This window comes from Cricetulus griseus, chromosome 9 (assembly GCF_003668045.3).
Source record: "Cricetulus griseus strain 17A/GY chromosome 9, alternate assembly CriGri-PICRH-1.0, whole genome shotgun sequence".
In the NCBI taxonomy this organism is placed as follows: Eukaryota; Metazoa; Chordata; class Mammalia; order Rodentia; family Cricetidae; genus Cricetulus; species Cricetulus griseus.
Genome location: NC_048602.1, coordinates 25,293,318 through 25,305,633, shown reverse-complemented (window position 1 = coordinate 25,305,633; position 12,316 = coordinate 25,293,318). Strand labels below are relative to the sequence as shown.

Genomic DNA, 12,316 nt, shown 5'->3' with positions numbered 1-12,316 from the left:
GCAAATGACTAGTTTTTTGAGACAGTATCTCACTTTGTGCTCCGACTACCCTGTAACTCCTTGTGTAATTCATGCTTGTCTTAAACAAACATGAGATTACAGGCATGGGTCGGTATACTGGCTTGAGTTTCTTTCTTTCTTTCTTTCTTTCTTTCTTTCTTTCTTTCTTTCTTTTTTTTTTTTTGAGACAGGGTCTTGCCCTGTAGACATGGCTATCATAAACTCACTATTTTTTCAGATTTTTAAATTTTAATTAGAAACAAGCTTGTTTTACATGTAAATCCCAGTTCCCTCTTCCTCCTCTTCTCCCTTGGCCTTCCCATATCCTATCCCCTTTCTGCTGCCCAGGGAGGGTGAGGTCTTCCTCGGGGATCTTCAAAGTCTGTCATATCATTTGGAGCAGTGCCTAGGCCCTCTTCCATGTGTGTAGGCTGAGACAGTATCCCTCTATGTGTAGAGGGCTCCCAAAGTCCATTCGTATACTAGGGAAAAATACTGCTCCACTGCCAGAGGCCCCATGGATTGCCCAGGCCTCCTAACTGACACCCAGGATCAAGGGGGTCTGGGTTGTTCCTATGCTGGTTTCCCAGCTATCAGTCTGGGGGTCCATGAGCTCCCCCTTGTTCAGGTCAGCTGCATGTGTGGGTTTCTCCAGCCGGGTCTTGACCCCTTTGCTTATCACTGCTCCCTCTCTGCAACTGGATTCCAGGAATTCAGTTCAGTGTTTAGCTGTGGGTGTCTGCTTCTGCTTCCATCAGCTACTGGAGGAAGGCTCTAGGATGGCATATAAGGTAGTCATCAATCTCCTTATCAGGGGAGGTCACTTAAGGTAGCCTCTCCTCTGTTGCTTAGATTGTTAGTTGGTGCCATCCTTGTAGATCTCTGGACATTTCCCTAGTGCCAGATTTCTTTTTAAACCTTTAATGGCTCCCTCTATTACGGTATCTCTTTTCTTGCTCTCCTCTATTCTTCTCCCGACTCAACCTTCCTGCTCCCTCATGCCCTCCTCACCCCTCCTCTTCTCCCCTCTCTTTCTCCTAACCTCCACTCCCCTCCCCCCATGCTTCCAATTTGCTCAGGAGTGCTGGTATTAAACAAGTGCACTACCACAACTAGCTTATTCACTATGTCTTCAGTTATTTCTCCTGCCTTCTGAAACTTTCCCATCTGATTACCGTCTCCGTATTTCCTCTGGCTCCCTTTGGAGTATTCTGAACTGCGCTCCTGTGCACTCTGTGTACCAGCATTTGTGGAGACCATGTTTCTCCTCGTGTCCCTTGAGTCACTGTGTTCATTCTTGTTCCATTTACCCCATCATGAGTAATAATGTGGGCTTGTCTCTCCCTCAGAGTTTCCCAGTGGGGCTACCGGGTGGCCCAGAGTTTCGTCTTTGCCATCGAGGAGATTAATAGGAGTGCTCACTTGCTGCCCAATCTGACCCTGGGCTTCTCCATTCGAAACTCTGGAGATTCAGTGCATGGAGCCGTCTATGAGACTCTGAGTTTTCTCACGAGGCAGGAGGAGCCCGTCCCCAACTACACCTGCCAGCATGGCTCTCCTCAGGCTGCCCTGGTTGGGGATACGCGGTCAGCCCTGTCTGTAGCCATGGCCAGACTTCTGGGGCTGTACAGGTTTCCTCAGGTGAGTTGCTGAAAGCTTTCTTCCTTCATGAATGTAGTGTAGTTCCTTACTGTTGACAGTGAAAATGACGCTGATGGTCACATTAGTTAGAAGCTCAACTGTAGAGCCAGGATCCCTGCAAATAGTCTCCATGTCCAATATTGTTTTCCTGAATGTATGGATAGTGTAGAGAGAAGCATTATCCCTATCCATTGAGGAAGAGACTGAGACTTTTTAAAAATTAAGATGTATTTTTAATGATATTGTTCTTTTGAAAGAAAATGGCTCCCAAACACAATGGCACTATTGGGAGATGTGACTTTGTTGGAGTAGGTTTGATCTTGTTGAAGGAGGTATGTCACCATGAAGGTGGCCTTTGATGTCTTCTATGGTAAGTTACTCCTAGAGTTGATAGTTCTCTTCCCATGGCATGCATTTCAAGATGTAGAATGCTCAGCTCATATTCGAGGAATATGTATACCTATAGTCTGCCATGTCTTGGCACAATGATAATGGGCTAAACCTCTGAATTGTAAGCCATCCCATTAAATATTTTCCTTCATAAGAGTTGCAGTGGTCATGGTTTCTCTTCACAGCAAAAGAAACACTAAGACAAAGAATTGCTTTTTTTTTTCAAAAATGAATGAATATTTTACCTTCTTGAATAAACATGTACCACATGTGTGCCTGTGTTCCAAAGAAGTCAGAAGTGGGCATTGGATTCCCTAGAACTGGAATTGCAGATTGTTTTCAGCTACCATGGTGGTGCTGGGAATTGAACCCAGGTCCTCTAAAATAGTAGCAATACTGTTAATCACTGAGCTATTTCTCCAGCCTATTACTTTTATTATTATTACTATTATTAATTATATTTCTCTCTCTCTCTCTCACATACACACACACACTCACACACACACTCACACACACACACAGACACAGACACACTAGAATTTTCAAAAGAGCAGCACAACAACTGTGTGCAAAGCAGAGAATCACACCAATCCTACCTGAGGTGCAGGGATAGAACATTGGGGGACAGGTGAAGGACAGATGTTGAGAGGAGAACAGGTGAAGCTATGGTTCTGGGCTTCATTCCGGAAGCCACAGGGCTGTGTCTGGGATGATTGGCAGCGACGGGCACAGAGCTGCTTCTAGAACCAGCCCAGTTCTCAAAGTAGGATGCTCACATTCTTTTCTGAAAAATTATTCATGTTTTAAAATTAATACTCATTTAGGTGCATATGTCTGTGTTAGTCTATGCCACACATGCAGGAGGAAGCCAGGGAAGGGTATCTGATTTCCTGGAGCTGCAGTTCCAGCAGATGTGAGCTAGCTGATGTGGGTGCTGGGAATTGAACTTGGGTCCTCCGTAAGACCAACAAGGGCTTTTAACTGCAGAGCCATGTCTCCACTCCCCTCTTTACCACATTTATTCCAGACCTTCAGCCCACTCCTAAGTCCTGATTTCATGCACTCTCTTATTTCCTGGCTCTTCCTTGACAGGTCAGTTACTCATCCTCACTACCCAGTCTCAGTGACAAGATCCAGTTCCCATCTTTCCTGCGGACCCTGACCAGTGACCTCAGATCATCTTTTGCAGTGACCCAGCTGATAATTCATTTTCGGTGGTCCTGGGTGATCATTCTGGCCCATGATGATGACTTTGGACAGCAGGCCAGCTCTCTGGCCAATCAGGAGCTAAGGTCAGCTCACGTGTGTATTGAGGACACTCTCCATGTCCCTTCCCATGAGTCCTCGGGGAAGATTGAAGAAATTGTCCAGAAGATGCAGAAATGCACAGCCAGGGCTGTTCTGGTTTTCCTAAGCAATGCCAATTTCCAAATAATCCTGTATGGCTTACTGGGCACCACTGTGTCGGGCCAGGTCTGGGTCAGCAAGGGAACTCTGCACATGGCGCTCGCCCTGAGCATTCCAGGCATTTCCCAGGTACTGCATGGCACATTTGGCCTTCTGTATCACAGCAGCAGGGCAATTGGCTTCCCTGAGTTCCTTGCTGACCTGCGCCCCAGCCAGACCCCAGAGGACACGTTCATAAAGAAGTTCTGGGAGTCCACCTTTGATTGTACATGGCCCCACCAGAGCGGCACAGTGAGAGAGGGTGTCCAGATGTGCTCAGGCAATGAGAGTCTGAAAAACAAGCGGTACCCTTTCCAGGAAGTGAGTAAGATGGATGCTGCTTACACAGCTGTCTACAGCATTGCCCATGCCCTGCAAGACGTGATAGACCGTGGGCACCAGGATGGGAAAGGTACTGACTCTCAGCACTTCCATCCCTGGCAGGTGAGAGAGGCATGTTTGTAGTGTGTGATTCAGGGACGCTTGGGGAAGAGGACTTTGCATCTTACTAAACTATAGAGGTGAAGCTGACTATATGCTTCAGCATGGATGTCTCATACTTGTAACTGAGAGGCATCTTAGAAGGAAAAATGGACAAGGATTCCAAGGTATGTGTGTGATTACTTAACAAATAGAGGATGCCTAGTAAAAATTATTATTTCAGATGACAGTAAAGACATCTATGAATATTCCAGATTTAAGCTTTGATAAAGAGTTGATGTGTTTTAGTACACTAGTGCTGCAAATCAGGATTTCAAACAGATATCAAATGCCATTTTTAAATTTTTCCTTCTTTTGGTGCAGGGTACACGTGTCTGGGCACAAGTTTGTGTGTGCATGCAGGGACATGAGGTGGGGGTTCACACTTATATAGACATGCATGTGGGAAGGTCTGAGGGTGATGAGGAGTCACCTTTCAATCACCCATCTGTGTTATTATTTGTGGTAGGGTCTCTTACTAAAATCCAGAAACTGTTGACATGTCTAGTTTTGGTAGCCAGCTTGTTCTCGGCATCGCCACTCTCCAGCTGGTTTTCCTCCTCCTCCTCCTCCTCCTCCTCCTCCTCCTCCTCCTCCTCCTTCTCTTAGTATTTTTATTGAGTTATGTATTTTTCCTCACTCTCTACCCTCCTGCCCTCCCCTTTTTGACCCCCCATTCCTGATTTACTCAGAGCATCTTGTCTTTTTCCCCATTCCTAGGTGGTTCCATGTATGTCTCTTAGGGTCCTCTTTGTTACCTAGGTTCTCTGGAGTTGTGGCTTCTAGGCTGGTTGTCCTTTGGTTTATGTCTAATATCCACTTCTGGGTGAGTACATATTATATTTGTCTTTCTGGGTCTGGGTTATCTCACTCAGCATGGCTTTTTCCAGTTGCAACCATTTGCCTCCAGTTTTCAAGATGGCATTTTTTTCAGCTGAGTAGTACTCCATTGTGCAAATGTACCACGTTTTCCTTTATCCATTCTTTGGTTGAGGGGTATGTAGGTTGTTTCAAGGTTCTGGCTATTATGAATAATGCAGTCTTGAACATTGTTGAGCAAATGCTCTTGTAGCATGAATCAACATCCTAGGGAATATGGCCATGAATGGTATTGCTTGGTCTTGAGGTAGATTGATTCCTAATTTTCTTAGAAACTTCTATACAGGTTTCCAAAGTGGTTGTACAAGTTTGCACTCCCACTAGCAATGGAGGAGTGTTCCCTTTTCTCCACATCCTCTCCAGCTTAAGCTTTCAGCAGGTCTTTGTTTTTAGTTATTCTGATCAGTGTAAGATGGTGTCTCAGAAAATTGTTTTGATATGCATTTCTCTGGTGACTAAGGATGTTCAGGTTTTCCTTAATTGTCTTTTGGCCACTTGAGTTCTCTTTTTAGATATGCATCCCAGTTTTTATGGTATTATTTGTTTTTTTAATGTAGTTTTTTTTCAGTTCTTTGTATGTTTTGGAGATCAGCCCTCTGTTAGATGTTGGATGGGTAAGATCTTTTCCCATTCTGTAGGGAATAATTTTGTCTTGTTGATCATATCCTTTGCTTTACTGAAGCTTCTTATTTTCAGGAGATCCCATTTATTCATTGTAGCTCTCAGAGTCTGTGTTACAGGTGTTTTATTTAGGAAGTGGTCCCCTATGCCAACACATTCAAAGCTACTATCCACTTTCTCTTCTATGAGATTGGTGTGTTTGCTTTTATATTGAAGTCTTTGATCTATTTGGACTGGAGTTTTGTGCATGGTGATAGATATGGATCTATTTCCATTCTTCTACATGTCAGCATCCAGTTATGCCAGCACTGTTTGTTGAAGATCCTTTCTTTGTTCCATTGTATAATTTTAGCTTCTTTGTCCAAAATCAGGTGTTCATAGGTGTGTGGATTGATATCAGGGGTGATGCTTCAAAGCCTCTTGCTCACACTGTGTCTCCTAGCTACAGGGTGTCTCACTCAGTTGTTCTCTCTCTCTCTCTCTCTCTCTCTCTCTCTCTCTCTCTCTCTCTCTCTCTCTCCATGCTTCTGGGTCTCTGGCTCAGCTGCTGACACTGTCTCCACCTCCTTGTGTTGGAATTAGAGATGGGCTGCTACATCCCCCTGACATTTAGGTGGGTTCAGAAGTTCGAATTCTCATCATCAAGGTTGTATGGCAAGTGTTTTAATCACAGAGCTATCTCTGAAGCCCTCACCGATTTTTATATTTTAAAAATAGTATCGATAATTAAATGCATGTGCAGAATACATGTTGGTCATTTTGCTCCCTGCCTTTATCTATCTATGTATCTATGTATCTATCTCTCTATCTTCTCTAAGTAACTCAGGAGTAGCATAGGTTCAGGTTTTTAAGAGGACCCCTGGAAGATATGGTGCTCACTGATGAAGTCAACCGTGAGAGTGGTGGACAAGGAGGGGGTATGTTTTCGTTACCATTGTTAGGATGACCTGAATTTCTACTATGTGCCTGGTGAAGATACACATGGTTGTAAAGCTGATGGACAGTGATTGGTGTTGGCGTTTTGACTGATGGTGACAGGTTAAAATTTACAGCACTCTTGGTGGACCATATCTGTCATGTAGCATACTGGATGTTGAGGCCAACCTGGTGTACACAGCAACATCCTGTCACAAAAAAATACGTGGGTGTCGAGATGTCTGTGTGTACTCTATGATGAAGATATAAAGTAGATGGGATGAGGAGTAAGTGAACGGAAGGGACAGGCCAGAGAAGTTATTTCTGGAGGAAATTTGAGTTCCAAGCAAGAGAATGAGAAATCTCATCATGGGAAGAAGTGATATTATTGCAGAAGGCAGGGACAGCGTGTGTCAAGACCCTAAAATGGAGACAAATCGAAGACCCACATGTGTGGCACTGATGAATTGTGGGAGACTGGATAGAGTAATTGGGTGGTGTAGGTGGGCTGGGACCAGTCTATGGAGGTCTTGCTCTGGTTTGGAGTCTACTGAATGCGATGGGAAGGCTGAAGACAGTAGAGGAAGGCCCAAGGCGACCCTGGAGCAGGCACTACATTGTCACATTTGTGGGTTTAATTTAAGGCTGTTGAGAAGTCTCAGTGGGCAAAGACATTTTTTCCCCAAGCCTAAGTTGGATTCCTGAGTACCACTTGACAGCAGAAGGAGAGAACATTTCCTGAGAGTTGTTCTCTGGATTCCACAACATGCATGAGCTGTTCTCTCTCTCTCTCTCTCTCTCTCTCTCTCTCTCTCTCTCTCTCTCTCTCTCTCTCATACACACACACACACACACACACACACACACAGAGAGAGAGAGAGAGAGAGAGAGAATAGGTTTAAAATGACATGGATTAAGTTTTATGAATAATTACTTTCTGAAAGATAACATATGCTCCCGAGTTCCTGAAAATAGCACAGATGCTTGATCTCCCTCATGCCTAACGGGGCCAATCCATGGTTGAAGTGACTCTATCATTGCATAGGTGAATGGCATGTGATATTTTAGACAAGACTCCAGACTGGTCCTGGTTGGTCTATAACGTCTCCCTTCCTTCTTCAGCTTCTTCATGCCCTCAGGAAGGTGCATTTCAAAACTCCTGATGGAAGTGAAATTATGTTTGATGCTAATGGAGATTTGGTGACAATATTTGACATTTTCCAAGGGCAGAAGACCCCCGAGGGTGTATTTCACTTGGCCCATGTAGGAATGATAGACCCTCAAGTCTTTTCGGAGAACAAAATGATGGTCCATTTGAAGGAGGATCTTCAAGTGAGTTGCCTGAGTGCGGAGATGACTATTTTCCTAGTGTGATAAAGTCTTAGGGAAATTCCAATTCTAGGAGTCCTCACTGCTATACGTGCATGAAGATGATGCAGTTCTGGATTGGGTCAGTCAGTTATACCTGGCGATGCTGTTTTCCTCATGAAAGTTCTTTCTCTGAATGATACTGATTCACAAGCCCAAAATTGAAAACATAGAAGCCGGGTATGGGGAAATGGCACAGTGGTTAAAGTATTTGGTCTGCAAATACAAGGAGCAGACTCTGGGTCTCTTGAGTCCTGAGGGGGCAGTGTGGCCCACCTGTGGTTTCATCCTTGGTAGGTGGAGACAAGGAGATGCCCATAGCAAGCTGGCTAGTAAGACTAACCCTATCAGTGACTTTGAGCTTTACTTTGATCCCCCGCCTCAGTGAACACAGTGAACAGCCCATTGTTCGTGATTCTCAACATTATCCTTGGGCCTCAACAGCACTTGTCCATACATCAACACGAGCCCCCAAGCAAATACACAGCCATGTATTTAAACCATTCCCACATACAAAAATGGGCAAAAAGTATACCAGACTCCCAAATCCAATGAGAATCTGCAGCTGTTGCTCCCTTGGGAGTATTTTCAGTATCTGAGTTCAGGACCTGCTTTGAAAAGAGGAAGATAATGACACACTGTGTTAAACACATTTCCAGGGACCACGCGGGGAATGGATGCAACAGACACCCAGTTTATTTGCTAAGTTAGTTTGTTTCAGCACCCGTAACAAGAACGTGAGAAACAGTTTGAAGTGAGGGAAAGTTTTAATTGCCTAATGGTCTGAGAAATCCATGGTCAGATGCATCCATTGTGTGTGTGTGTGTGTTTGATGCAGTATGATATGCATGTATGGGGGAAGAGTTTGCTGGGCTTATGGGACACAGGATGTGTGGAGGTGGGGAGATTGAATGACTAGTTATCTTACCAGTGTATAGTCCCAGCAACTCACTCCCACCAACTAGGTCCATGTTCTGTTTCCTGTATATACATAATTCATCAAATGATACATCCATTGTTGAATTAATGCATTGATTTTATGAGAGTTGTTGTCTCAGTTAGGGTTTCTGTTGCTGTGAAGAGACACCATAGCCATGGCAACTCTTTTTCTAAATTGTTTTTTTTATTTTTTATATATTTGAATTAAAACAAGATTGAATTACAGGACAATTCCAGTTCCCTTCTCCCTCCCTTCCTCCCCTACCACCCCCAACTAAAACCCTACCTATCATATGTCCTTTCTTCTAATCTACACCTGACTCAACCTTTCTCCTCCCTCATGACCTCTGCATCCTTCCTTTTCTTCCCTTCTCATTCTCCTAGCTCCCTCCCCCTCTTCCCATGTTCTCAATTTCATGGCAACTCTTCTTTTTTTTTTTTGAGTGAGTGTAGCTTTATTAATTGATTAATTAAAATTAATTAATTAAAATTCCTTTTCAGAATTTTAAAGGGATGTTTCCATTGTTTTCTGTATTTTATTCCCTTCTTTCTTTTTGTATTTTATTCTTTTATTAGTTCAAATTAGGAACAGGCTTGCATCACATGTCAATCCCTCCTCCCTCTCCCTCCCCTCCCCCCAGCATCCCAGCTGCCCCTGCCCATCCCCCCTCCACTCCCCAGGCAGTGTAAGGCCCTCAAAAGGGGCGCCCCAAAGTCTACCACATCATCCCAGGCCACGCCTAGGCCCTTCCCTCATGGCAACTCTTATAAAGGAAAACAGTTCATTAGGTGGCTTACATTTTCAGACTTTTAGTTAGTTCATTATCATCCTGGTGGGACATTGTGGCATACATGCTAGAGAAGGAGCTTAGACTCCTACAACGTGACCTGTAGGTAACAAGAAGTCAACTGGACCACTGGGCGTGTCTTGAGCATATATGAGACCCCCAAACCCATTTCCACAGTGACACACTTCCACCAACCAGGCCACACCTACTCCAACAAAGCCACATCTCCTAATAGTGCCACTCTCTATGAGCTTATGGAGGCCAGCTACATTCAAACCAATACATTCTATTCCACAGTCCTCTAAGCTTGTAGCAATATCATCATCCTTGCCTGGAGTTAGAGCTATGCTAAGAGAAACTGAGTCATCCTTGGTAGGTCCAAGGTAAATGAGAGGACTGAGTATGCTGTGAAAGTTGTGGGTTTTTTTTTTTTTGTGTGTGTGGTGTCTGTGTCAAGCGAGTTAGTACATACAATTTGTCTCTTACTGAAGCTGGATGCTACTTTATTATTGGAATCAAAATGTAAACCTCAGTAGCTTCATGGAGAGAGACTGAGAAAAGGAATAGCAACAGCCATGTCTTCTGAGTAGACATGAGTCCATTATGTAGCCACCAGGCAGTCGGAAGCTTCAGAGAAGCAGAAATCTAAAGGCATCAGAAAATTATGTCCAGGCTGTGGACTTTTGTAATACCTTCAGATACTTTCAGTTCTTTTTTAAGTTTTATTTTGCATTCATGGTATTTTCCCAGCATGTATACTTTTATAGTATGTGCATGCCTGCTGCCTGTACAGGCCAGCAGAGGGCACTGGATCCCCTGGAACAGGAGTTACAGTGTGAGCTGCTATATGAGTGCCGGGGATTATGAACAACTGAGCCTTCTCTCCTGACTCCATACCTTCCATTGGTGATGCCGCTGCCACAGAGAGACTGGAGAGACAATTCATCAAACTGTTGTTCTATGTTTCTAAATCCCTTTGTCAAGAGAGCCAGATGTAGTTCCCTCCCTCCCTCCTATTACACTCAAAGGTCCCTCTCCTTTCTGCCATCTGCTGGGATAGACATGGTTTCTGTAAGGCCTCTCTCGTCTAGTGGACTGTCAGGAAACTCCTGTTTGGTTCTCAGGGTCAAGCAGACCTCTCCCTGGAGAGTCACTAGTGACCTTATGCTCACTGTTACTAGGTGCCCAGCTCTGTCTGCAGTGAAAGCTGCCTTCCGGGATCCAGCCAAGTGCCTAGGGTGGGAGCCCCCCAGTGCTGTTTTGACTGCAGTCGTTGCCCCGAGGGACACTTTGCAGGCCAAAAAGGTAAGGGCATGTGGATCTGGATCTGAGGTGTCAACAAGACACTGTGAGCATCCTGTATTTGTCCATTGTCTGAGTTACTGTTCTCCTGCTGTGAAGAGACACCATGACCAAGGCAGCTTCTGACAGAAAAGCATGTACCTGGGCCTTCCTTATAGTTCCAGAGGGTGAGTCCCTGACCAATATGGCAGGAAGCCTGTCATCAGGCATGACACTACAGAAGTTCCAGCGATTTTACATTCTGATCCACAGGCAGCAGGCAGGTAGAGAGATGGAGCGTGGGCCTGTGTGGGAGTTTGAACTTTCAAAGGCCAACCCCATTGACACTCCTCATCCAACAATGCTACACCTCCCAATCCATTCCCAGTAATTCACTAACTAGGAACTAAACATTCAAGTAGAGATCCTATTGGGTCAATCTCAGTGAAAGTGCCACACCCACCCATCTACTGATGCTGCCAAGTCTTTGCTTTTCTGTGGAGCACCATCCCAGAATGTTAGTCTTAGAGTAGTTCTTCGGTAGATGGTTTATTGACACAGAAAAAGAATGAACTCTAACTGTGCTGCATAAATAATTCTCCTCTGGCAAACACTGCAATCCTTGACCCCTGGTCAAGAAACCGACATAAGCTATTTCCATATGCTTTAGTGGTCCCTTAATACATCTGTGACTGCTGCTGACACTGATGAATTTCACTTGCACTTAAAACCTCCTATGAGGAGAATTTCTTGGTGCTTGTCCTTTTGTGAAGATCTTCTTCCTATGTATTTCTGGAGTTCATCTAAGATGTTGAATGGCGACACTCCACCACATTCACAGCTGTTTGAGTTACACAACTTATTCCATTATTACTCCTAGAGCTGGAAATGAAAATGATAGTTATCATCTGGGTTGGTTTTGTGTGAGTTCTCCCTCTTGCCCTGGCACAGTCTACTCACTGTATGCTCTCTGTTTGTCATGTGTCTGTCTCTGTTTGTGTGTGTACCTTGTATCTTTTTTGGGCTTGTTGTTTGGTTTTGAGACACTGTCTCATGTAGGGAGACACCATAACCATGCCTCCTAAGGGCTGGCTACAGGTGTGCCTGACCACGCCTGTCAGGGCATGGTCAAGGTGAGGTCAGGATGTCAAGTGATGGGTTTCTAAGGGGCTTCAAGGAACATGGGAGCCCCCTTCTCTCTGTTCTGCCTGCCTTGCGGTCCCTGGCACGCTCTGGCTTGCATTTGGGTGGTGTTTATCTGAATAAAGATATCTTAACCTTACGTTCTATGGATCTGCTCTCATCATAGTCTCACCATAGAGCCTTGGCTGGCTTGTAATTCTTGATGTTGACTGGTCTGCCACAAAACTAATGGAAGTGTATCTGCATTTACCCCTCAAGTGCTGAGATTAAAGTCATGTTCTCCCAGCTCCAACTTCCTCTTTTAATTAGGGTAGCCACCTGTTGGAATTGGTGTTTACACTGGTGATGTTGTTACATCATCTCAAGTTTACTCATGAGAAAATATATCCCATTTCAATGTGCTTAGGACAGGACTTCCACACATG

General features: G+C 44.5%; 1 protein-coding gene across 1 annotated transcript in view; it reads left to right on the top strand.

Moving 5' to 3' along the window:
• The window catches only part of LOC103163658 (vomeronasal type-2 receptor 26), a 32,887-nt gene that overhangs the window by 18,583 nt on the left and 1,988 nt on the right, over positions 1-12,316 (top strand). The window contains exons 3-6 of the mRNA XM_027431175.1: positions 1,350-1,641; positions 3,124-3,921; positions 7,495-7,704; positions 10,649-10,772. Coding sequence (XP_027286976.1) covers positions 1,350-1,641; positions 3,124-3,921; positions 7,495-7,704; positions 10,649-10,772 — 1,424 coding nt within the window. The remainder of the gene's footprint in view (positions 1-1,349; positions 1,642-3,123; positions 3,922-7,494; positions 7,705-10,648; positions 10,773-12,316) is intronic.